The sequence below is a fragment of the Amblyomma mixtum genome, chromosome 4 (assembly GCF_055824585.1).
Source record: "Amblyomma mixtum isolate Tamu chromosome 4, ASM5582458v1, whole genome shotgun sequence".
Classification (NCBI taxonomy): domain Eukaryota; kingdom Metazoa; phylum Arthropoda; class Arachnida; order Ixodida; family Ixodidae; genus Amblyomma; species Amblyomma mixtum.
In genome coordinates this window covers 41,936,286-41,962,907 of record NC_143015.1, presented here as the reverse complement: position 1 = coordinate 41,962,907, position 26,622 = coordinate 41,936,286, and the positions used below count along the sequence as shown (strand labels likewise).

Below are 26,622 nucleotides of genomic sequence, written 5' to 3'. Positions count from 1 at the left end.
AGAGCTCTGAAACTGGCTGACCGAGCTACACTGACGGGCTATATTGATTGAGCTATATTGGCTGGCTAATCCAGCTATAAGACCGAGAAATCGAGGGCTATATTCTATCAGCAATCAGCACTGCAGAGATTTCAGTAGTAGTTTACTGGTGTTCGCTCAAGAAATTCCTCCTGGAGACACTCTGGAATTAGTTATATTTTCTTGGTTTTCGATGAATGGACTTGGGGTCTGATTTGAAAAGTCACGTCCGCCGCTTCACTTTTGAGAAAAGCTTTCCACAAAAAATCATGTCTAATATATGTTTAAATGCCACTGATGCATAAATCCAGTTCAAGAGCTCTAAGCATGCCGCGTGCTTGCGAGCAACGTAATCAGCGTACGGCCCCGCCGCGGTGGCTCAGTGGTTACGGTGCTCGGCTGCTGACCCGAAAGACGCGGGTTCGATCCCGGCCGCGGCGGCTGAATTTCTTGAAGGCGAAATTCCTGAGGCCCGTGTGCTGTGCGATGTCAGTGCACGTTAAAGAGCCCCAGGTGGTCGAAATTTGCGGAGCCCTTCACTACGGCGTCTCTCATAGCCTGAGTTGTTTTGGGACGTTAAATCCCAATAAACAAAAAACAGTAATCAGCGTAGGTTCATCTATATATGAGGTAAATTTGAGATTTTCAAGCGCCTCTTTGAGGTGCCCAGCACTTTTCGGCTGTTTTTACCGCCTTTGGTTGGCTTCTTTTCCTTTAAAACTATTCTAAATCATCTTTCCGAGCAAGAATATTTAACAAGCGACTATTCACCGGTCCACCAGTTGTTTTATTGTTCAAACAAGCTACCATTACTGGGTGATGATTTTAGCGTTCTGGGGACTATAAGGACATAGTCCTGAAATCGTCCTTAAGGAAATATGACTGAAAAATGTGCGCTGCAACGACTGGTATCTTCAAAACTTAGGTGCAGTTTGTCCAAATTAGCAGTGCACACGAGCCGCCTTCTTTTCAGGAGCACTTTTCTGATTCCCAATTTTGAAAGCTGCCTCCAAGAGTATAATTGCCAACACGCTATCTACCCAGCAATGAGCTGCATATGAAAACGGCGAGCATTTTCCTCGCTCCGGTCTACCGCTGACCTGTTTTAACAAACACCAAAGCCCTCAAAATGTGAGAAAAAATTGTCACCGCTGTGGTGACTCATGCGTGCATTAGTTTACGACACCGAAGTATCTTTACCGTTCACGCGGTGACTTTCTCAACTCCTTGGTCTTTAACATAGGTGGTCAATTCGTCCATAATGTCGCGGCAGGCACGAGGGGACTTCAATGTTTCTTGCAACGTGTTTCTCAGAAGTTCTTCGAATCGACGCCGTGCGGTACCTAACATTAAAGAACCTTCTGTTTCTTCTCGAAGGTCACTTCTACAGGTTGCATTAAGGCAGCACTCTAGCCGCTCTTGTTTGAGAATAATTTCCCATATTCGACAAACGCACTTTACGTTCAAATGAAGCAGGCAGCCAGTCAATATCAAGTTGCTCGGTAGAGGCGCAGCTCACGTGTCTCATGTGATATTTTTCTCTTGGGAAAAAGGCATGCTAATGTGTTCAGCATCACTCTGCGGAAACAATTGTAGTAGACTACCAATCGAAAACTACGCAGAAGCGACGTGACATTTTTTGCGCCTATAAAGACCGTTCTAGAAACCGGCTTGTCTGCAATCACTTCGGAAAGCTATATGTCCTTGTGAGCATCGCATCACGACCGTTAGACGCCATTGCGTGTACAACTATATCATGGCTCGCCTTCCTTTAAGGCCATCTACATTTGTTGTAGCGGTGTTTTTAGGATTTTTTGGCGTGTTCGGCCAGAACAGAAAAAAGATTTCATGCAGGGATGCTACAGGAAATCCTGTTGACTGGTAAGTGTCGGTTCGTTTGCCTCAACGAAGCATACCTCTGGCGTTGGCGGAATTTTCTTTAAATCTGTGCGCGTGGAACACAATAGTCAAGTGGAGCACTACAGGCTTAACCACATAACGTCTTTTGTTTGATTAGGTACTTTTCGCAAATACGTGACCATCAATTCGATTGAAGCAGTTTTAAGTTCCGGATTAGGCAGCATGAAGGTTTTAATGATCTGAGCAACCTGCTTAAGCTTGCACAGCGCTGGTTTGTTGTCACTGTTATTTTTCCCTGCAATAAATATTTCAGAAAATGCAGTGCGTCTTACCCAAAACTGATCATTCACTGTCTAGCGTAATTGTTGTTTTTCTCTTAACAATAGATCTAATCTCCAACTGCGTGCGGGGCTTGCGAAGAAGCCAAAATAATGTGATATATGGGTGCAAGATTTTTTTAACTAGAACCAATTGAAAGCGAAAATATTGATACAAAATTTTAGCCGTTGAAGACCATCCTTACTTACTGATGTTTTTTTTAATATAATTTTATTACCTATTCGAAGGAGCGTGGTGTTTACTATTCGCATGCGCGCCTCTGTGTGCGTAAAAAATTTATTTACTTTGGATCATTGAAGGAACCTGTTTTTTCCCTATTCCCCTCTTATCCATCTATGTATCTTCCCATCTATGTAATTTTTCCCGCCAGGAATTTATCCACGGTAGAAATTTATGAACAAAATGAAGCTGACGATTCTGAGAGCACTTTCTGTTGGTGCTACAGAGTGCTTTGAACGTTCTTGAACATATTTCAAAGGGTGTCGTTCCGAGAGAATTTTAATGCTGGCACCAACAAACTTGAGGAAAGCATACAGGTCCAACTACTCTCAATGGCTGCAAACTACTATTTGAGGACAAGATGTCTACAATATACTTCTAACGAGCTATTTCTTGCATGGGGCGGAAGCTTCCTTTCGTTGCATCGTCCGTGGTCACGTGACACCCAGCGTGTTGCACGCTGCTGCCGCTAGATTGCGATGAAAAATTATGTAGCACATACCTCACAAGCTGAGCGACACAGATGAAACCTGGGCGCCGCTGGCTTGCCTCGAGGAATAGCGCGAGCAGTCTGCGGGCACTGATCACTGCGGAACTCTGTGAACTGCAAGGCGCGCACTGCCTACTCAAAGGTGCTAAAGTACTCTTTTTGCTACGACATTTTCTCATGGCCACACACTTTTTGACACTAGTTAACCACAATGAAGTGATCAAGTAGTAGTTACTCGACTCCTTCTAAGCCACCAAGAAGGCATGTAACCGACATCTTAACATACACTATTAATTCTGGAGGGAAGGGAACACGACGAATACATAGCACGCTCACTTCTCTTCCTGGCTGTCCATTTTGTTGCCTTCGAGCTTCCGCAAATCCTTAACATTAACCAACTTGTTTAGCATTCCTTATTGATTACTTTGACGTATACTTGCCAGTGAGGACGAAGGTGGAAAGCTCAGGTGGCAAGCAAATCAGCATGGCTCTATTCGAACATTCCGGCGTCGATTGAAGGGGAACTTTTAAGTTTTCTTTCTCTTTTTGTTTGAATAACTGCGTGTTTAAGGGACTTTGTAGCGCCTGCAGGACACCACCTTTCAGTGTGGTTCACCATTACTGGGCACAAGATACAACCAAAAAACGACCTTACCAGGCTTGAGAGCTCTGTCGGAGACAAAATCCTAATGATACTGCAAATATCAATGGTAGCCATGCGCTTAGCCAGCACGAACAGCAGGCTACTACAGTCAGGTCGCATTACATAGTGTCCATATTCAGAGCACCCCTCATGGGCGCCTGCCATTTCACACGTCAGCGACATGTAATACCATGCTTTAGTGTCAATGGCGGTAACCTTCCTTCTTATTGACATGGCAAGCATTGAATTCTTTTAAAGCACAACTGCAGCGAGCACTATTTGCAGCGCAACGCTAACAAAGGGGGTAACAAGAAATTGTTAGGTGATGTTGTGGACCACTTTCCTGTACATGCCCAACGCCAGCGATAGCTGTGTCACAACAAGCAAAATAGCTCAATCTACCGATGCAACGACCACAGAAAGGAGGGAACTCCCGCATGTAAATCTCCTCAGAAACTCTTTTGACCCTGCTAAAATAGCCAACTCAATCGTTTCTCAGGAATATTTTTACCAACATAATAGCGGGATTCATTTTATGAAGGCATGGTTGATATGTTCGCTGTTTTGAAACCTTAGATTTCCCACATGAACAAGCCGCTGTTACTTCGTTCGCGACTGCTTGACAATACTCTGCTTTCACTATGGCCAATCTTACCCAACGCGGTCGAGTTTAGCGCATAATAAGATTTGGTAAGTGGCAAACTTGTAATTGATACAAGATATTTTTAGTAGCGACACGCCGGCCTGTGGGTTCGGCTCATGTTGACGCCCACTGCGTGAAAGATGTGCAAGCACAGGTTTCATTTTGATACTCCACACACACACACACACACACACACACACACACACACACACACACACACACACACACACACACACACACACACACACACACACACACACACACACACACACACACACACACACACACACACACACACACACACACACACACACACACACACACACACACACACACACACACACACACACACACACACACAATGCGCGAATTGACCCTGTAATAAGATTCGTTTAAAGAAGGCACAAGACAAGCTTAAAATATTTTGTATTTTCAACACAACCCGAAATAAGAACCAAAATGCACGGAATGCACAAATGACAAAAAAGGAAAATGCTTAATGCTACATTTATTAGAAGAAATCAACCCAAAATGTGCGTATCAAGCCTTGCTCCGGGTTAAAATTCAAAGGCTGCCAGAACGCGCGCATTGCTCTGCAGCGAAAGATGAGAGAGTCCATCATGCTACTGCCTTAACCTACAGCGACTGCTTAATTAGCAGAACGCAGAGCTGGCATCTCTTGTTTCTTCCTTGTGGCCACTTAGTTGCGAGATTGAGGCGCGCGGCCGCTACGAGGCGCCGTCACAAGGCCCCCGCCCGCAGAGTCAGAATTCTGTACCCAGTGGACGCGCTTGGGATAAGCACTCGCCTGAGTAGACTCTGGCGAGAGGCCTGCGGGTAGAGAAAGCGGAGCAAGACAGGCACTCAAGATGTTGGTGCCGCCAGTGCAAGCAGGTTTCAGTCCGACCACCGACACTGATGTATGGTTGTCACAAACACATAATGTGAAGTTTTGGACCTGCGGTCGACAATTAAGTGCGGTGCTGTATTTGAAGGGTTTAGAAATCCTGTGTTGCGTCATTTCGTATCAACATGTGAATTGGTACGTTGAACTCCTTGAAGTAGAAGGGAGCCCCTGCGGGCTTGTTACCAGATTTTACTAGTTTAAGGGCTGATAACGACTTCTTGGGGCGTAAGAAGAATGATGGCGCATCGAAAGTCCAGGATAGCGAAAAGGGGTTGGACAAGTTCGGCCGGTAGAAAGATGGGGCTCCATAAAGTAGTTCATCAGTTTAGCAGTGCAAATCCCCCTTAAAGGGTTCACAAAGAGTGAAGAGGAGAATCAGGTTTGCCCAGCCAGCGCGCCGTGTTAAGGATCGACATGATGGCTGCCTTAATCTGCCTGTGGAAACGATTCAGGAGTCCCTGAGCTTGCGTTAGGTAGGCTGTCATTTTTATGTGCATTATTCCCTGTGAAGTATAAATTTGTATAAAAAATTGTGCTCTCAAATTGCTAAAAAAAAGACGGTGATAATCTCGGTTGCGACGCTAAAATGGGTATTAAGATACTCACGGAGGCGTCTGCCATAGTTTCGTTCAATAACGTCCATCTTAAAGCTACTCGGAAATGCTTTCACTGATTCGTTATGCCGACATATTCATTCTCTTCGCAACAGACGTCTGGCCCACGGCAGCTTCGATCCAATTTCACATCTACTGCTTCGCCATGCGTTCAGCTTCGATCAAGAGACATTCGCCGTTAGTATATATTGGCACCCTATACGACGCGATGTTTTTCACTGAGTTCCTTCTTTTTGCATGAAATCATCAACTTCCCTAAGCTTTGCCCGCCTCTTCACATGGTTTTAGCAGCGTAGAGTACGGAAGTGGTGTTGTGTTGTTGCTTTGGTGCGGATTAAATATCAGATGCTTATAAATTACCCCGCTTCCTTGAGAACGCCACAAAAAAAAGGCCATACGAGAAATAAGAATACCGGATTGATGTATTTCCAGCTGCAATCACCCGCAAAGCTAATGGGAGAAGTTATGTCTGATGTGGTTATCAGATACATTTAAGCCATTATATTCCAGCATGAATCTTAGCAAGTTTTTTCGTGGTTGGCCAGATATAAAACTCCCGCAGCAAGACGATGCACGAGGACGACATTTTAGTCAGTAAGCACTAATCTCATGGGTACCAACCCCGAGCAAACCCATCCGTTCTCTGTTCGCATCCTAGCGAGTGCGCTCCGTCCGGCAGCACTGCCCGCTCATCGTCCTCTTCAACGTAGCAGAAATCCGTGCTTTAACACTGACTCGAATATAGTAAACATTCTCTGTAGTTTTTGACTTCAGATTGTCGTTATTTCACGCTATGTAATCTGAATTTTGCCGTACTTAGCATTGGAGTAGGATTCCCCGTTGAAGTCTTCTTAATACTGTGAGGCTATTCAACAACACAGAGTTTGCATTCGCTAGGAGAGCTCCGCTAGTGCAGACTGGCGATGCCGCATTAGCCCCATACGACACAGGTTTCAATCAGTGTCTAATCTCGGGCTTTCTCGACAGTGTTTTAATCCCCAGGTCTGATAAGAGCTGTTTGTTGCCGTGGTATATGCCATGATACACAACAAACCTACTCATGTGACGTGACGCTGTGATGAACATGCCCGCAACCCATTTGCGGAATCTCTGATTTGAACTAAGGAGCAGCACATCACAAGACGCGCTCTGTGAAGTCGCTTATACGGTCTCTTGACGCAACAGCCTGACTCATTTTCACTGCGGCTGGAACGGAAACACTTGATAGTTAAACTTACTGAGAAATGAAAGAAATCTTTTTGTGTTCAGATACAGTATTGATTTTGCAAATTAACGCGAATCTAAGATTGATGAGCCAATCTGTTTTCTTAGAAAGCGCTTTTCTTTCCTCGCTACACGCTCAATCGCGCCTATTTTTCCTGTGTGCCATAAAGAGAGCAGTATGCGGTGTGGCTAAGCTATCCAAGACCTTATCTCATGTACAGGCGCGGACAAAAGTAAACGGAGCCTGCAACTTTCGTCGAATATTTTTCACGCGTCACCTAATTGAAAATTCCAGCATTGGTGCGCGCATGCTGGTAGTGGAGGTTGGTGGGCTTTCTCGCAGACAAACAACGCTTCTTCATTACCAATGGACAAAGCGTGATTGCACTTCGAACGCAATAGGATGCTCCGTTTACTTATGGCCGCGCCTGTACATAACTGAACTGTACTTCTCAGTTCCTTAAAAACACAATTCGCCAAACAAAAGTTTCCGAACCTTCATTTGCAGTTAAACAGCTCATTCATTCATTCATTCATTCATTCATTCATTCATTCATTCATTCATTCATTCATTCATTCATTCATTCATTCATTCATTCATTCATTCATTCATTCATTCATTCATTCATTCACTCAATCATATTTTTTAGGTTCGTCGTGTACAAGCTCCCGAAGACGAAAAACGTTAATGGTTATATGTCTTTGCAAGGAGGTGAAATGGCCTACAGCGACAGTGGCACTAAGAAGACTTTATGGATACTGCTGTCATCTGATATATACGTCGCAAAATTGAATCCTATTAGAGAAACGCTTGCTCCAATATTCGGGAAAAAGCCCGATCCGGTAAGTAGGATAGTTCGTTTGATTTCAGCAGAAGAGCTTTTGATGAAAAAAAATATGCGTATTTGCCCCATATTCGCCCAGCAAAGAGTCAGAAGCGTGCACGAAGGTGCTTAATTCCATGCCTTTAGGTTTGCAATAAAATTAGGATGAATCTTGATTGAAAGTGCCTGTACGACGCAATGTAGGCTCACCTCGCACTAACGAATTTGCACTGCTCTAAATGGCAGCTTGAAGCAAGAGGTGCATTTCGACATACTGTAAACATTTTCACTTTAAATATATGTCCATTTTTTTCCATTCTACAATAAATTCCGTTAATTTAGACTTCCTGGTGCTTGTCTACTGAAATGCTCCAACCGCGCCTTTACTTATGAGATTTGGTAACCCTTCTAAGATATATATAACCACTACACAGCTACAACACTCCTTAATGCAGTCAGCATTAAAAATCCAACAAGGAAGGCTGCCGGGCAGGCTGACAAGGTCTCTGCACTGCTACTAACCGCCTGTCTACAGTAGGTATTCAAAGGCTTGATTTTGGAAAAGTCGGAGATAAGAGATAATGAAAAATACCCAGTAATTTATTTATTTATTTATTTATTTCAAAATACTGCAGACCAGCGTAGGCCCAGGCAGAAGGGGCATGAAAAAACAGAAATCACAACAACACGTGAAAACATTTCATGTGACACGCAGCAAAAATGAAACTTAAAAGATGAACACAGCAAAAAGGAATAGAAATACATGCTGAAAATTGAATATAGAAGACCTACTTCCTCTTTAGTGAAGCAACAAAATTTCTGCTCCAGTCCCACGTTAGGAGAGATAAAAATTGATTCAGGTAGTGCGTTCCAATCTGCTATTGTTCGAGGGAAGAAAGTGTGCTTAAATGCGTTAGTTTTAGCAAAAAGACGCTGTAAGAACTGCTCCCTACTATGGCGGGTCCTTCGAGCAGTGGAATGCCTGAAGAATGAAGGGGGAGAAATGCGAAGCTTACCTGCTATAATTTTATGAAGGAAATAAATACGGTAAAGTTTTCAGCGCGTACCAAGCAGTGGAACGTTATTGTCTTTCATGTGTTGTGTTGGGGAGTCAAACCTTCTATATTTATGAAAAATCAAACATGATGCCTTCCTCTGGATGAGCTTTTTGACTCTGACAGTTTGGACCTGACAAAAGTTTTGTATGGCTTTATGGCTATGGCTTTGTCTTGCTGATTCACTCAGGACATTAGCTGCAAAACATTATCAATTAGCTAAAAACGCAGAGCAAACGGTGAGTATTAAAATTCACACTGCACAAGAACAATCTAATATTCAACAGTCCAACATGAAGACAGCAGGTCGCAATCGGTAGCGAGGAGCTGGAAGTAGTAAAGGGATATATTTAGGGAAGGCAGTGGCCGCTGTTCCTCATCATGAAAGAGAAATAACTAGAACAAAAATAATGGGGTGGAGCGCATATGGTAGGCTTTCTCAAATCATAAATGGCATCTTATCAATATCGTAATATTTATTACTATTTATTTATTAGTGCCTCAAAGGCCCACTAGAGGCATTACAAGAGGGGTGGGCATACATATCATTGAAATAAATCAGTGATGAATGATTTCAAGTATTCCAGGCCAGGATGGATGAAAGCTTCAGCGGGGAGGTCGTTCCAATCTCTGCGGTCTGGGCGAAGAATGATTTTAGGTGCGCAGAAGTGGATGCTCGAAGTGTATGGACAGCTTTCGGATGACTGATGCGAAGTGAAAAGCGGTGTGCAGGGTGTTACCGGAATGACTCAAATGCGAATTATAAAACCTGTGGAAAAGCCAGAGTCTGGCTATTTTTCGACGGGATTGAGGGCTGGGGAGGTTAGCTTTTGTTTTCAATGCTGTTACGGTCGTATGATATGAATAATCAGAATATACGAATCTTATCGCACGGCTCTGGACGTACTCAGTGGTTTTCGCTAGGTTAATTTGTTGGGGGTCCCAGATTGAGCATGATTGAGCATTCCCGTTCGTCTTACCGCAAAGTTATATAAATAACACGAATAGAAAGGAATACAGGTTTTTCTTTCTTTTCACCCTAATGTACCGTATCGTCCCCACTGAAATGGATGAACACTTTAAAAAAAGACCTTTGTTCCAAATAAAAATCAAGTGAATGTTTTAAGGGGTGATGTAAAGTACCTGGTGGTATATTCTTTGCTCAACCTAATGTATTAGTTTGCCGACATTAACCAAGTAACTTTTCAAAACTGGAGAGGAATCTCAGGCTGCGCCTTAAAGGTATCATGCCATATCGTTAGTGGGTTGACTGCTCATAATTAAGGAATAGGTAACTCTCTACTTTGAACTCAGAGATACGCGAAAGTGCTCATACCATTCCTCCTATGGCAGGTACTTCCACTGGTGGGACTTGTGGGACCCAGGTTGTTCGTCCCTAGCAACTATTTGGTCATTTATCACTAATTTAACAGCCACTTGCTACACGCATGCCAGTTTGCCCAAATTCATTGGGTTGGGAGGCATCAAAAGGTCGCAGACGCCAACATAAGACAACTTTTTCCGACATAGGGGGAAAAAGCTTAAAGCTGGCTTTAAAGTTCCGGGTGCGAATTGGAATGCAGTCCGCCGCTATGAAAACGGCCACATGAAAGTTCGTCTGACAAAGCGGCTTGAGCTTAAGCCTCCACCGCCTGTTTACGGGAGTTATTCAGATGCCTGCATTGCGAACGGTTCGGGATAAGACTTACTGTAGAAAATCTTAGTAATCTGTGATGCGCTGGTGATATTGTCTTGCGAACGCACTGAGGAGATGAACTGCAAAATATGGTGAAAGATTTATACACGCAGACCTGTACTGTAGGCTGAAATATATTTTGCAGGAAACCAAAACAATGTTAATATTCTCTGAAGGGAGCAACAGTTTACAGTTGGTAGCGAGAAGCCGCAAATGGTAAGGGGATGATACTCCTACCTAGGGTAGGTAGTGACCGCAGGTCCGGATTACGAGAGCGAATTAACTAGAACAATAATAATGGGGCGGAGCGGATTTCGCTCGTTCCTTAATTCCTGAATGGAAGTTTACTAATCTCCCTCAAGAGAAAAGTATATAACAGCTGTATCTTACATGTAGTCACCTGTGAAACTGAAACGTGGAAGTTAACAAGAAGTGTTTGACTTAGTTTAAGGACTGCGCAGCGAGCTATCGAAAGGAAAGTGATAGGTGTCACGTAAAGAGGCGGGAAGGGAACGAACTGGTTCAGGAATCAAACACGAGTTGATGACATCCTAGTCGAAATCAGTGGAAAGGAAGGGGCTTGGGCATGACATGCAATATGAAGGCAAGATAACCGCTGGTCCTGAAGAGTAACTGAGTGGATTGCAAGAGAAGCCCAACGTAGCAGGGGTCGGCAGAAAGTTAGGTGGGAGGGTGAGGTTAAGAAATATGCGAGGATAGAGTGGCCGTAGCTGTTACAGGACAGGGCTAATTGGAGAAATATGGGACGGGGCTTTTTCCTGCAGTGATTCTAGCATAGCTTTACTTCGCAGCCGTACGGCGTCGATTAGATTCATGCCAGTTAGTGATGTGTTCCCTTATCACATATTCACTCCACCTTAAGGGATTCTATTAACATATGGTCAGTATTGTTCCCACTTCAAGTTATTGGTCAATGCGCTCTCGCCCTACCATGTGCTAGCCGTCCCGGTTAGCTCAGGTGGTAGAGCGGCTGCTCAAGTTAAGTGGCGGTCTCAGGTTTAAGAAACGAATTTTTCTTCAAGTACGAAGTTTTTGTGCAAGCTGTATAGCTTTCCTCTGTAGCCGTGTGGCTGCGCTTGGGTTGATGCCAGAGTTTAATTTGCTCCCTTATTATAAATTCACTCCACGATGAAGGATCCCCTAAACAATCGACCAACTTACAACAGTCCTTGCATGCTGGACCTGCCCTGAAGCATGCGGCAATTTCTCCTGCCACCTTCCAGAAAGTATCTCTGCCATCCACTCTTCCCACACCTCCTCTGCCTCTTTAGTTCAGTGTCTGAGTCGCCTCAAATAAGCTGAAAGAGTAGTGGCACCGTGCGCGTGGTCCGCACCCGTCTTGCTATGAAAGTGACCCATAAAAAAAACTGATGCGACTAGTACTGCATTTTGCACGATACCCAGATATTTTGAGAAGTGCATTTTCCCAAGTAAGTTCTGTGTAAAATAAATTTTTTGGCACATCGTAAGATTCTTTTATAACAATGACCACATCTGCAAATCTCCCCTCATGATGCGTGTAGTTTTCTGCTATTCATTGAAAAACACACACCGCATTATTTATTTTATTTTATTCACAGATACCTGCAGCACCCGAAGGCATTATTTCAGGGGGGGGGGGGGGGGCTTACAACGAAATCAAGCAGGATTAAGTGCTATAATCAGGTGATGCGACATTCAAACACCACATTGAACAGCCATAAAATACAGCAAAATCAGGCACACACACGCGTACATTAATGATGCAATGTTAAGTTCAAGTGATTCAATGAATAAAAGCACGAATAAAAGCACGAAACGCTTCAACAGATGTGCAGTCAACGACGTTTTTGAGGAGTTTGTTCCAAACTGACATGACATGCGCAAAGAGTTCTGATAAACGTTTATTCGACATTTAATTTCACGCACCTTAAAAGCATGATCACAACGTACAGATACAAAATGTGGCTGATGAACATACAGAGTTTTGTCAATCCCACTTTTGCTGAAATAGATGCGACAGAACATTTCCAGTTTACTGCACATGCGCCTATTACTGAGGAGTTCCCAGCCAAAAGATTCTTTTGTTTTTTCCTTATGGTGCTCTACGGCAGCTTTAGCTAGTCTCTCCTAGTTAAGGACAAACTTCTAAAGGAAGATTTTGCTACGTATCGGTTGATTACAGCATTCCAAATAATGTGTTTACAACAGTATTCTAAGGTGTTGCACAGGTGCCTCACATTTGGAGGTGATGTCAAACAAAGCTGGACTTAAGAGGCAGTTGTTAAGTTTTGTCGTGAGGTCCTCCCGTATATGTCTAGGAAGGTTAAAAAAAATTCTAGGAAGCGGAATTTTAGAAAGTAAATGTGCTGTTACATGCGGTCGTTTGCTTAGAAACCTCATACAGCCGCGAACGTTACTTCGCAAAGAGGATAGCGTATCTGTGCTTCTCTTGCAGTAGACTAGCACTACGAACAAAAAATTATTTCCATAGCTGCCTAAAGTTCGCTGCAGGAGAGTGAGGAGAGATAGAAAAGCATGATGCAAGAGACAGAGAGAAAACAGTGATTTAGCTCCGGTTGTAGTTTTTACTGAGTGAGACTTCATCCGCAGGAACTGGTATGACCGCGTTTTCTGATGCGTTGCCGTTTTCCATTTTTGTTTCAGTTTAATCACGTCCACCATAAGCTTCTTTTGTTTCTCTGTCAAACAATTTATGATTTGTTATGGAACTGGTTTAGAATTGGGGTGACTAATTCGCGCTCATCACGCTTCCAGAAAGTGGCATACGCGGCCTACAACGATCAGCTGCCGAGGCGTTTTAACGGCACAAGAGGAGGACATTCGAAAGGTAGGATTGAGGTCAACTGTCGGGTTCGTGAATGTGCAAAACTAGGCAACTAAATCGCAATGCTTAACGAACATTTAACGGTAAATTCGCTTTAATTGCCAGTGACTACCTTGGCCAACGGATATTCCGACTACATGAGGTTGGGTTCATGGAGAACACTTCCTACACATATTTTCGGCGATAAAGACCATAAAACAATCCAGTACGGTAACATGAAGCACATGTCTTAGTTGAGAATGAAATTCAGAAGTCTGCTGTCTATATTAATTGTCTATGGAATCCTTTTGAACAGGAGTGGCGCTTCAGGACCTGTCGGTGCTCATCACTAAGGCTGGCATGAGGAGGCAAGGTTGCAGATTGTTTGACGGAAATGATGTTATCTCTCAACCCAATTTTGCAACCCTTCTGATTCAACGCTTACATCGGCTGATGATCTCATTTCTGGTCTGCAATAAATTGATTACAAAATTTGTTTACATCCACTGCCATCCGCCATTTTTTCTACGACAGCGTGCAAGACTTTTTTTTCTTTTTGTAGACAATCATGGAGCGTATGCGAGTGACAAGAGTTGAGCAGTTAAGTCTGCATATTGCACCTGATTGGAAAAAGCCGACTTGTGCTCCTGACCTCGCTTCTTAGCATATAAGCTATCTAGCGCTGAGCTTGGCGCTCTATTATCTTCATATCTCAGGCGCTATAAATAAATCTGATACTGTTACTACTACCGCCTCTCAGGAACTAATCTCTCAACTATTACCTTTAAGAACAGATGCTCTTCCATTTCCGTCCAAAATTGTCACTTCTACTGCTATTCTGAATAAGAGGTGGTTCATTCATACGTTCCTCCTAACAGGCATCCTCTTGGCTGGCACGGGTGACAGGGAGGGGATTGTGTGGCTGCAGCACAGTGTGCCCAGATTCGTGGAGGATGTAGCGGAAGGCTATGTATACCCTGGAAGCGGGCGGGAGAACGGGCAGCTTTTTCTCTGCCTGTCGATGCGTTTGGGTTCAGTGGATGTTGTTGGTAAGCTGAATTTATTCATATTTTGTGGACTACGTAGCCCACTTTAGTAAACTTTAAAAATTAGGATTTTGAGTAGTTCAAAAGCACGTTCATATTTTTATCTGAACGTACCTAACCTCTTCCCGCCCTTTCAGCAGCCTGGACAATCCTAAATTACAATGCGAATGCTGTTAGGAGTAATGTTGGTAAAAATTGGCAGTTGCTTTCATTTTTTTTCATCTGACGAAATCTTTCCTTTTTCTTGCTCCATCATCATCTTCTCCTCAGATTTTATTTTTAAGAGCTGCATATCTCGAAAATGCATTCATTAGTAGGTTATTCAGCGTACTTCAGTCTCATAGTGGCAGTAAATTGCTGCCACTTCGGACTCGTACATGTTTCAAGCTCGCAGGTGTACATATTTGCTAGAAATGTTGCTTAGCAGTGTTTGCGGAACTTGCGGAATATTCTTCTCATTACTCATCTCATTTTGCTGTGCGTTTTCATGGTTGTACAATAAATACTGTTGGGTCCATACCCTCATTAGCTACTTCATATCAAAATACTTATACATATTAGCGGGTATTTTCATGAGTGGAAAAGTGCAGGCAATAAATCAGTTCTTTACTTCCCTTCTTCTCAGCTGAACATCTGCAAGTACACGCGGCAAACGTGTACCAGAGCCAAGCTCCAAAGTGGACCCAGAAGTATGCACAATTTTGGAATATACTGGATAAAAACTATACAAGAGGCTACAAGTCTCTGAAGGTTGATTTCCTGAAGACTACAAAAGGAAAACCTATTCTGGCAATCGCGAAACCTCCAAAATATCTGAAAGGTAAAGTGATTTGTATATGTCCAGATTTTCGCACACAAGTGTGCTCATTTCTTGCTGCTTCATTACAGTGCAGTGGGGATACATTTACTTTGTTCAACATTTACCGAGGGCTCTCTGGTCACATTCGAGAGAAACGGACCCTAATGACGACGGTCAGAAATAAGTTTGTTTTACTGTCAGGAACTCATGCCTGCATATGCAAAGACGACAACGCAGTTTGCGCTGCTAGTAATCTCCAAGTCTGTTAAGAAGGCGTCCCTGTGGTTCCACTGAAATCACAGAGAGCAGTGGTTGTTAGCGCAATTTGGGTACTAAACGATTTGATAACAAGGGAGTGATCACTCATTGACGTCCACCCAAGCGCAGCCAAACGGCTACAAAGGAAAGCTCCCGTACCAGGACGAACTTTAATTTAACTGCGAAGTTTGTGAGGAAGCTGTATAGCTTGGCTTTGTAGCCGTATGGCTGCGCTTGGGTGGACGTCAATGAGTAATTACTCCCTTATTACCAATCTACTCCACCTTGGAGTATTCCCCTAAAGATTTGGTGAACGATTTGATAGTGTAATTGACTGGGCTCCATGCTGAATTCCGTTAGTGTCTGGTGAACTGAAGTGAAGGGAGAACTTTTTTAAAGATAGCGGCTGAATAAGTAATGCGGTCGGCAGATATGTAAAACAACGCGTTTCGTACAATATTTCAGATAAATTCAGAAAATGATGCCTGCGACATTCTTTTGGTTGCTCACTGATGATAACATGAGGGATTTGATCAATCAGGCATTTTTTTATGCAGATGCTGGAATATTTCTTTTCCCCGATAGCCTGAATGCCGTCACATTAAAATGGAGGTAAAACCTCCAACTTTCATTCACAAATAAAAATGCGTGCTCGCACGTGACAGGAGTCGAGTAATGGGCAAGGTTATTGTCGCGGTGACAGGGCAGGATTAGTGGGATGTGCCAAAGTGAGCGGGGTGGGGGCAATATCTAATAATGGCGTTAGCTAAAGAAATATAGGGCTTTTCTATGGAGGCTTGACATGCGACGCGCCCTAGTTGGCGGTGAGTGCGGAGAGAAGCCAACGATCTCCAAGAGCGAGAGCCTGTAAGAGTGGAAATCTGGGCCAGTTGATACACGACGAAGGGGAGAACCAGTCGGAAAGGACAACGACGAGAAGAGAGGCGTACACCTCGACAACTACACCACGACAGTCGTCCTGGTGTACTTTTCTCATCTCATGCATGTCCTTTTGACTAGTTCTCCCCTTCGCTGAGTGTGAGTCAGCGGTTGATCCAAACACGGCGTGCCAAGTAAGGCGGAATGTGTATTAGGCAACACATGTGAAAGCATTAAAAATAATTAGCGAGCTATAAAAAAATCATTGGAAAGAAAAGTGTAAGTGAAAGAAATATACACGATAAAACCATAAGCGAGCCATAAAAGGCAGCCAAATCAAAACGAAATTAAGTGGCGGCACCTTAAAGCAATGTGATGTAGAAAAGCGAAAAATATGAAATCGAAAAGCGTCCAATAGAAAATGAAACAACTGCAGGCTCTAATGAAACAACTACTTATTAGCATCCGGTTGTAAGGAAACGACATACCAGGTTAACCTACGTTCATTAAGAAACAACACGAATTTGTGGCCTATATTTGATTGTCCTGGGTTAAATTTTCCCCACCTTCGGAAAAGTTTTTTTATACCACGGTGACTTTATGTAATATTTTTGGGACCACTGCTGCTCGTCAACGCCGCCGAAGTGTTTCGTTGCCGGAAAGTCATATAACGCTTCTGCTTTAAAAAGCGTTCTGCTTAGGCAACAGATGAGTGTCTGTGGATTTTTTGATAACATATGTTTAAGGACAGATTTGATATCTGTGGCAGTCTTGAAATGTAGGGTCCGCAGGGTCTGCAGAGCTCTTTTTGGGAAATTATTTGTGGCGCAGAAGCAAACCATATTATAGTAGATATGAATGGCCGTGCGAAAAGTTTTCCTATTTTGTCTGCGGCATTGGAAAGTACAGCATAGAGGCATTTCTATTACAGAATTTGGATGCCTCAAAGCATTTCCAAAGTATACTGCGGAACATCCGTGCATAAAGAAGGTTAACACAAGAGATGAATGTAGCTAGTGTAATAGAAGAACCCTGCAAAGTCGCAAATTTCGGAAACATTACGTAGTCTTAAGAACGTATCAAAACATGGAAGTGATCGTTCCAATATAGGCGCAATATTTTCTTCAAAATGCACCAATGACGTCAAATATAAATAGAAGAAACAACACTGAAGTTACATTATCAGTCCTAAAACTCGTCTCTCAAAGGAAATTAGTACGATTCCCGCTTAAATACCCCAGTAGTATATGTATACGGCCTCGCATTTATGATGGATTATATTTCAAAGTCCCGTTTAGCCTGTGTGTGAGATGAAATAAGACGGTACATAAGTACGCAAAACATTTTCGACGCTTGTATTGATAATTCCTTGCTATTTTTGAAATCGAGATTGCAACTGCTGAGAAGCAGTACTGATGCAAGGAAACAGTGTCGATGATTCATCATAGTAAGCAAATATTCCCGTCCAGACAATATACGTCGCCAATTTTTTGTTTCCGAATTGCCAAATTTTACGAAACGGAACTAGTGCTCAATTCTGTAATGCGTTCTGCAGATGTCTACACAGAGGACCTAGGCAAGGAAATGAACGACAGCATTGTCGTTCAGTCGTGGAAAAATGGTGCTGGTGGAGCACAGGGCATGCACTGTACGAAGGGCTACAATGTCAACGACGTCGATGTGATCGATGTCAGAACGAAAAGAGGAAACGCGAAGTTCTCCAGTAAGGAAGACCACAGCAAGTGGTACGTGACGGTGCACAAAGGGATCTTCTGCTTCTCCTCATTGAATCGAATGGTGAGTAAACGCAGCAAAGAGCCGCGTGACCTTGAAAAAAAGCGTGAAATACATATTCGAAAGTGCCATACGTAAAGTGTAGAAATGTCGCACGAATAGGTGAAGAATGCTGAATGAAAATAGACTGTAAAATGTATTTAACTGATGAACTTCATAAAATGCGGCGCATATTGGCTCCCGTTGTGACAATGTGGTCTCTTATTTTGTGGGTGGCATCGCGGTCGTGTTGTCTCAAGCGCACAGCCTGTTTTCTTCTTATGGGCGTCCGCGGAAAAACATACCTATACCCTTTTTTTACTTAACCATGGGCTTCTTTATTTTGGTAACCTGGAGATCACTTGTCAGCTTTTCTACAGAATATTAACTAATAAACGTCATTTCCATGATGAATCAGCACTACGCACAATCGCATTCCGAACAACATTTCAGATTATCGACTAGGATGAAAAGCACTATTGAAATTGACTTTGTGGTAACGTTCTAAGTGCAATACGTCAAATAACGTATAGCCGCCGCGGTGGCTCAGTGGTTATGGTGCTCGGCTGCTGACCCGAAAGACGCGGATTCGATCCCGGCCGCGGCGGCCGAATTTCTTTGGAGGAGAAATTCTAGAGGCCCGTGTACTGTGCGATGTCAGTGCACGTTAAAGAACCCCAGGTGGTCGAAATTTCCGGAGCCCTCCACTACGGCGTCTCTCATAGCCTTAGTCGCTTTGGGACGTTAAACCCCATAAACCTAAACCTAAACCTAAACCAAATAACGTATAGGTCAGAGAGTGTTAGTATACTATAAAACTTGGACCAGAGAATTGGGCTACATGTGCTACAGCAGCGTTAGTTGTAATACTTCTTCTCTGGAAATCTCACACTGTGAGCATTGCATGAAAGCGTTCAGAGCACGGAGATGGTTTTCATTTCGAGACATATTTTGTAGCCTGGGTGCATCCTTTGCGATAAGCGTATTTGTAGACCATTACAGAAATTGCGGTTTCTGTCAGTAATTTGTGCTTCCTAAGCAACAGTGGTGATCACTCACGTCTACCTGCAAAACATTTCTCACCTTTTATAGTGCGCAAGGTTGCGAAACAATGGTAAATAACCTCGCACATGGTCAGATAGACCACGCTCAACAGTGACTTTAAGAGGACGCTCTCTCTCTTTTATTGTCTGGCTTGTATGAAACGACTAATTGCATAGTTTGTTAATAGTTTATTTTTTCTGTACAGATGTACTGCTCAAGAAGAACTATAGTTTGGGCTAGTTGGTTCTTGATTCAACAGGAAAACGGCGCAAAAGACGAGGACAAAAGACACAAACACGACAGGACCAGCGCCAACTTGCAACTGAATTTTATTTCGCCCCAAACCCGCCTTTATGTAGGCCAACACGCCGTAACATCCGTGTAATCACGCACAGGCAGTAGAAAAGATCACTGTAAGATATCTAACACATGAAGCGCGATAGCAACCACGTAACATACTATCATGGCTAAAAAAACCCAACAAATGTATAGCAAACAACACTAAAACGGTCATGGTCAAGCAACTCTTAAACACCAGAAACGATACACACTCATGAGTGATACGAGATGACCAACGATAAACGTGGAAAAAAGGTGAAGAATGAAGCGTTAAGACCAAAACAGTGTAAAAGGTAAAAAAAAAGTTGACCTTAAAATTGGAAACGAACAACCAGCAGCCACATGAATGATAACCGATGACCAACCAGAAACATGAAAAAAGATGGACGCGAAGCTGAGGCCAAAGTCAGCGTCAAAGGTATAAAAACGAGAAAAAATGTTTGGAAACGAACAGCCAGCAGCCATATGAATGATAACCGATGAGCAACAAGAAACATGAAAAAGGATGAACGCGGAGCTCAGACCAAGGTCAGCGTCAAATGTGTAAAAAAAAACGAGAACAAAAACCGCGCAAACTACCGCACATCGTCAAAAAATCGTCAAAAATTGCAACCAATGTCAAAGGAAAGAGCGTGCACAACAAACCAAAACGAAGAACCTACAAAAAACTTTCTAGAAAAGTGTACTCCTCGTTGCTAAGCGTAATGGATGGCTTGCTGACGCAGCTGCTCCCTTCTTTCCTGATTTAAAAGGCTTTGACCACCTCTCGCTCAAATCTGTCCTTCCCACTCCTCAAAAAAATAGTTTTATCGAACTCCGGACGGCAACCCCTGCAGGCTTTGCAACGATCGACTAGGAAGCTTCCTTCGTTATTCCGCAGATTCCGGCAGTGCTCGCTGGCGCGTTCATCAAAATATCGACCAGTTTGGCCAATGTAGCTGAGCCCGCAACTTAAGGGAATCTGGAAAAACCCGCGTCCTGCACCGCGTGAACTTGTTTTGATGTTTCACAGCGGTCGCAAGAATTATGTCCGTGTTTTCAGAACACAGCCAAGGCCTCAGTTTTACTAAAGAGGTCCCGACAAATGGCGAACTCCAGTTCTTGGACCTTAGGGTACGGTTTTGCAAAGATGGCTTGTGTTGGATGTATAATCCGCGTTCAAAGAAAGGTTTGCTCCCCTTTGACAGTTCTCATTCGCATTTTTTTTTACCTTTGACACTGCTTTCGTCTAACGCTTCATTCTTCACCTTTTTTCCACGTTTCTTGTTGGTCATCTCGTATCACTCATGAGTGTGTATCGTTTTTGGTGTTTAAGAGTTGCTTGGCCATGACCGTTTTAGTGTTGTTTACTATACATTTGTTGGGTTTTTTTTGCCATGATAGTATGTTACGTGGTTGCTATCGCGCTTCATGTGTTAGATATCTTACAGTGATCTTTTCTACTGCCTGTGCGTGATTACACGGATGTTACGGCGTGTTGGCCTACATAAAGGCGGGTTTGGGGCGAAATAAAATTCAGTTGCAAGTTGGCGCTGGTCCTGTCGTGTTTGTGTCTTTTTCCTCGTCTTTTGCGCTGTTTTCCTGTTGAATGTACTGCTCAACAATCTTAGAAGCTGTCATAACTGGCAAAGAACGAAGTTTTCATCCATGAAAGAAGTTTTCATCCGTGCTTGTGATGATTTGAGGACACTCTGCCGTAGAATGGCGCTTCTCATTCTCACAGTGCTGAGACGCGCTCTGTTAGGCACAAGAACTTTACCAGCGCAAGGCAGCCATGAACAAGCTTAGGCTTCAACCAACTGAGGGAAGCAGGCGCAAAGGAAACAGTGCCGTTTTCGTGCTCGTGTTTTTTACACAATGCACATGAATCAAAGTTATCGAGATATGCAACTGTGATCTGCGATATGAGGTGTGCACCTCGAAATCATAATATTTACTCTGTGACCTGCATGGCAAGCGCCTTGGTACAGAAGATTTTGCTAATGAAAACGACGGCGAACAAACCAGCGCATCTGAGTAATAAGAGCGACGAGACTTATATTTATTGATTTATTTATTTACAATGCCCCTAAGGGCCCTCGTGCAAGGCTGTTACATAGGGGGGCGGGGGGGGGGGGGAGCGATACAAGCATGAAAATACGGCACAGGCCCTTGAAATAAAACAAAAGTACATGTAATAGCGAAGTATGAAATAGCGCTAATAAAATACACAAACAAAACAATAAACGACCCAGAATAATATTCATTTAATAATATTTATTTGAGCCATAGCCTCCGATATGAGGCATAAAGACAGGGTTTCCCGGAACTGGCTGAACCCTGCCGTGTCGGCTAGGCTTCAGGGATATATGCTTCAGCTTCACTAAATTGCAACAATACTGGACGGCGTCGCGAATTAACATGCTGAAGGACCGCGGCACAGCAGGCTATGAGTCGTTGGAGTGTGCCCGGTTTTTCAAACAGCCGTCGAAGGAAACTTCGGCATGTCCGATTCGAACCTCGAAAAGAATTCGATGAGCCTTGCTTTTCATTCCTGTCAAGTATTATAACATGAACTATTTTATGCATTTTATACGCGAATTTTCGATTCGCTATTCAAAAAATTTAAATATTCCCGTGCCCCTAAAAACCATGGGTTTGATGTAGAGAACTTTCTTAGACTGGGATCAGGGAGGTTAAAAATTAATATGCTTTCGCCTAATGCGTTCTGGATTTCCATATTGAGCACTACGGGTACGGCCACAAGACAGGCACAGTGCTCATCAAGGCCACCGGAATTTCGAGGAGCACAGAATAGATTTTTCGTGAAAAGAAGGTGTAATGAGATAGTTCTGGCATAATTTCACTGGGAGCTGTTTTTCGCGGACCGTGAAAAACTTAACAAGTGGCTTTGAGTTCTTTTTTCGACCTCTCCGTTTTCGACTGAACACAGGGTTTACTCTGAATAATGTGGTTCAACTTTTTCTGGCACAGCTTAACAATGCAGCCAGTACTCTGAGCGGTACTGAGACATGAACTTCCATCGCTTTAATCTTCTACTTCCTATAGCTTTGCACTCAATTTTGTGGCCTGTTTCATTCCTTTTTTTATTATTTCAGTATGAAGATCTCGATATTCACAGTGACAAGTTGCTCTTTGTTCTTTATTTCCAGCTCTCTCAGAAGAAACGAGGTGGTGAAATAACGTGTCTTTTTGATCCCGCCTTGGCGGAGCTCTTCAGGAGAAGCATCGCTGTAAGAAGTCGATGCGAACAAGATTAGGCAGAGTAGTGTCCACCACAAAGTTTGATAAAGATTCGAACGAAGAAAGAAACTGCAAAATTATATATTGCGCCCAGCTTGAAGATCATCGTCAAATGAGATTTCGCTTCATCGCCAATATGAACCGAAATCAATAAACTGTGTACCTGCCCATGACATCGAAAGTAACACTGAAATCCAAAGCGATTGACGGGTTCTCACGGGTTCTCACTCAAGGGTTCTCACGGAGAACAGAAGTCTATAAAACTACGCTACGGCAAAGCGGCTACGTTTCACCCTTAAACGAATGGCGGTCCATGCCTACGGTGTCTAATGAAGCTAAAGAAGAGAATACGAAAAAAAGTGACCGGTACCTCACGGACAGGAGGATGAGCGGCTCTCGTCGAATTGTTATCGCCAGCCTTACCGAAGTGGTCCGTGCGGTGCACTTAAGGTGCGGTGCACGTAGGTGACTGCTCAATTAGGAGTAGGAACAAGGCTGTATTCGTTAAAATTTTAATTTTTACCTTCTAAGGTTTGCCGCGTTTCCACGGTTTTACCCTGCTTACAAGTATAGTGTTTTCAGAAAAAACAAATCAGCTGTTAGTAAGCGCTGTAATGGACTCGCCTCTTCTCGTCTGTCATCTGCCGTGCTGTTTATCATTATGACAATTCATAACCAACTCACCCTGCTTTCTGTAGTCCACAGTAGGAAGCTTCCATAGGCACCATTTTCCAGCGAATCCACACGTCAGCACCAAGTGTTTCTATATTGGCCGTTCGACTGCTGCGTGAGCTGGAGCGTCGTATAATTGTCGTAGCATTCTAACCACTGCCTGCGAAACCAGAGCAACTACCCTTCCCCGTGCCTCAGACATTCGGCCGCATTTATGTTTTATTTTTTTCTTTATTGCATGAAAATAGTGCCTAAAGCAAAACAGTGCCGAAAGCAGAGCCAGCTGGGCGGCTCTTCCAGGCCGCCTGTGCTGCCTTTGGCGCTGCTTGATGCACAGGAATTATTCATATTTAGCCGTCAGTTCTCCTTCAGTCACAAGGTTGAAGGGTGTGCTGAAGCATTCCAGATCGAAGCTAGCTGGAGTTTCCTACCCTTTGCCAGTCCTAGGTGCCCAACTCTGTACAAAAACGCTCAATGGTACCGCAAAGGACTTGGCGATGGTGTCAGTGGTGACAAATTCAAAACTACCTTTGTTTTTATGCACTTAACAAACGTGTTGCTGTTGCCCCCTTCCCCGTAGCAAAATTTCACTTACATGTGCATGATGTCTTTTCGACCAAACGAGGCATTTCTCTTAAAGTGCTACATTAGATTGACACTCATCGTTTCTCTAGATATCCCACCATTTGCAGCGAAGCAAATGCTAACCCGACATGAGCACCGGAACAGGTGTTTTATTCTAGAAAACCCTGGCAGGGCTCTTTCTTCACTTTTGCTCGTTTGCTGTGCTACCTATGTGAGATATCTTCAGGGCGCATATGTGAACTTCTGAGCTTCAAAGAGGTGCTTCAACAGCTCTCTCAATGATCATTGTAACTTCAGAATGCAATACAACAGTTTCCGTCTCCTCGTAGAGATTTATTGTAGAGATTGAGAGCGTGAATGCGTCCATTGTGCTCCAATACAAGCCTGAAAACCTAACTTTACATCTTGAGGCCTTTCACATGACGATTAATAACATATAAATTTACTACAGAGTTTTCTGTCAAGGATCCGCAATAAAACCTTTCCTATGCAAGCGGCGGTAAGAATATAACAAATTACTACCCTCGCCTACTTATCAGATTACCGACCTGTGGAACAATTTTCATTTCTTCGAAACTAATGCGCTATCCTGATGGTCATCGCTACTCCATCGTTGAGCTCCATCGTTGAGCTGCCTTGAATTTTCCTCTCCATGAGGCTGGAATTTATTTTTAGCGTCTAGCTGTCGGGCGCAATTGATGTTTAAATCAGTGAGGACTTCTCGTAAGTCCGACTAGTGGAGAGTCGTACTACCTGCGCCGTGAGGTGTGCCTCTATTAGCTCGGTCCGTCGATGTCGCAAGAGGAAGGCCCAGTGCCGTCTTGTAGGCGGTTCTGATTATGACGTCTAGGTTCCTGATGTTACGCTTCTTTAGGCGGAGTGTTCCGTGTTGCGTTCAAAGCTGTTTCCAACGGTACCCCCCGCGGTGGCTCAGTGGTAAGGCACCCGTCTACCGAGCCGGAGTACCCGGGTTCGAACCCGACCGCGGCGGCCACGTTTCGATGGAGGCGAAACGCAAGAGGCTCCGGTGTGCTGTGCGATGTCAGTGCACGCTAAGGATCCCCAGGTGGTCGAAATTATTCAGGAGACCTCCACTACGACAACTCTTTCTTTCTTTCTTCTTTCACTCCTACCTTCCTCCCTTCACTTACGGCGCGGTTCAGGTGCCCGCCGAGATATGCGAGACAGATACTGCGCCATTTACTTCCTTGAAAAACAAATTTACCAATTTACATTTCCAACGGGCAAGGCGTCGCGCTGAACAAGCGATGGCGTTCCGTGGACTCCCTGGCAGCGCTGCAAGACGCTGTCGCGTTTCACAGCCATCTTAGAACACCAACGAGCCCTTAGGAGGACCTACCCCCCTCCCCACAAAGACCTAGCTTAGTAGAGAGCAGTCGGTTGCCTGGAGACAGCTGCAGACTAATTCATACCCCAATCTGAGTTTACTAAGCAAAATCTATCCTTTCACATATGACAACAAATTCCCGCTATGCGGTGAACACCCTACCCTAAATGCCCTAAATGCTTTGTTGTCGGTGACGTCCCTTGGGGTAATGCAATTTTTAGTTACTTTTTCAAGTCTTTGAAGCTTTTATATAATGCTTCTATTATTCAGATATAATGTTTTGAGGAATTAAACACGTTCTTATCACTCGCTTTTCGTTTTATTAGTCTTTTAGGTATTGCATTCAACATCAAATGAACACCCAGAAATGACACAAGAAATCTGCACTCGCGCTATAGTAAGAGAATATGTACAAAGGAATTCATATGGAGTTACAAATAAATGAGCAAATCGCCCACCCGTGGGTTTGGTGTGAAGAAGGCCTCACTAATATTTACAAACACGGATATCCGTATATCGGTATATGCCATTGATCGTGCAATGAAATAGCGCTTGTAATGCTGTTACCTTCTTCCCAAGGAAGCTAACATGGAAGCTAAAAAAAAGCAACCTTCCCATGGAAGCTTGTTAAAAAAAAACAAGAACAGTGCCTGAAAGCACTTCCAAAAACATCTATTAATCATAAAGAACCGAGAGAAAGCTCGACGTACGACCTCTACCTAGTGGCAAAAAATTAACGCCTTCAATGAAAGCTATACAACTAAGAGAGTGTTAGTGAAAATTACAACAATGGGCTCCTTATGCTGTTAGGTGAATATATTCAGTGCAGCATATGGTCGGGAAGAAATAACAGGTCGTAGAAACAATCAGTGCACAAAAGGCGCAGCACTCAAAAAAAAAAAAAACATGGCTGCCCACCAGGAAGAAGGTTTGCCAACAAACCAGCAAATCCTGGTCATCTGCGGAATAATAGAGCCAGAGCACGATTGTCCGCACCTCCTTGTTCTTCCGTCACAAGCTTGCGATTGAATTGCACCTCAATATTAAATATGCCGCCGCGGTGGCTCAGTGTTTATGGCGCGCTCGGCTGCTGACCCGAAACACGCGGGTTCGATCCCGGCCGCGGCGGTTGAACTTCTTTGGATGAGAAATTATAGAGGCCCGTATACTGTGCGATGTCAGTGCACGTAAAAAATCCCAGGTGGTCGAAATTTCCGGAGCCCCCACTACGGCGTCTCTCATAGCCTTAGTCGCTTTGGGACGTTAAACCCCATAAA

The 26,622-nt window shown here is 43.7% G+C and overlaps 1 protein-coding gene across 1 annotated transcript; it reads left to right on the top strand.

The window, feature by feature from the left end:
- Positions 1-1,717: 1,717 nt before the first annotated feature.
- LOC149346322 (plancitoxin-1-like) lies at positions 1,718-22,807 on the top strand. Its single transcript, XM_089585381.1, has 7 exons — positions 1,718-1,899; positions 7,608-7,800; positions 13,311-13,383; positions 14,238-14,408; positions 15,031-15,225; positions 17,897-18,138; positions 22,650-22,807. Exons 1-7 carry the CDS (start codon positions 1,775-1,777, stop codon positions 22,755-22,757), a joined length of 1,107 nt encoding a protein of 368 aa, XP_089441507.1. The 5' UTR covers positions 1,718-1,774; the 3' UTR covers positions 22,758-22,807.
- Positions 22,808-26,622: the final 3,815 nt, after the last annotated feature.

What these genes read in the sequence shown, in the direction of transcription:
- LOC149346322 (XM_089585381.1), top strand. Translation starts at nt 1,775, where the DNA reads ATGGCTCGCCTTCCTTTAAGGCCATCTACATTTGTTGTAGCGGTGTTT. An exon ending in TCGGGAAAAAGCCCGATCCG is followed by an intron (nt 7,801 to 13,310) that starts GTAAGTAGGATA and finishes TCACGCTTCCAG; the next exon opens with AAAGTGGCATACGCGGCCTA. An exon ending in GGGTTCAGTGGATGTTGTTG is followed by an intron (nt 14,409 to 15,030) that starts GTAAGCTGAATT and finishes CCTTCTTCTCAG; the next exon opens with CTGAACATCTGCAAGTACAC.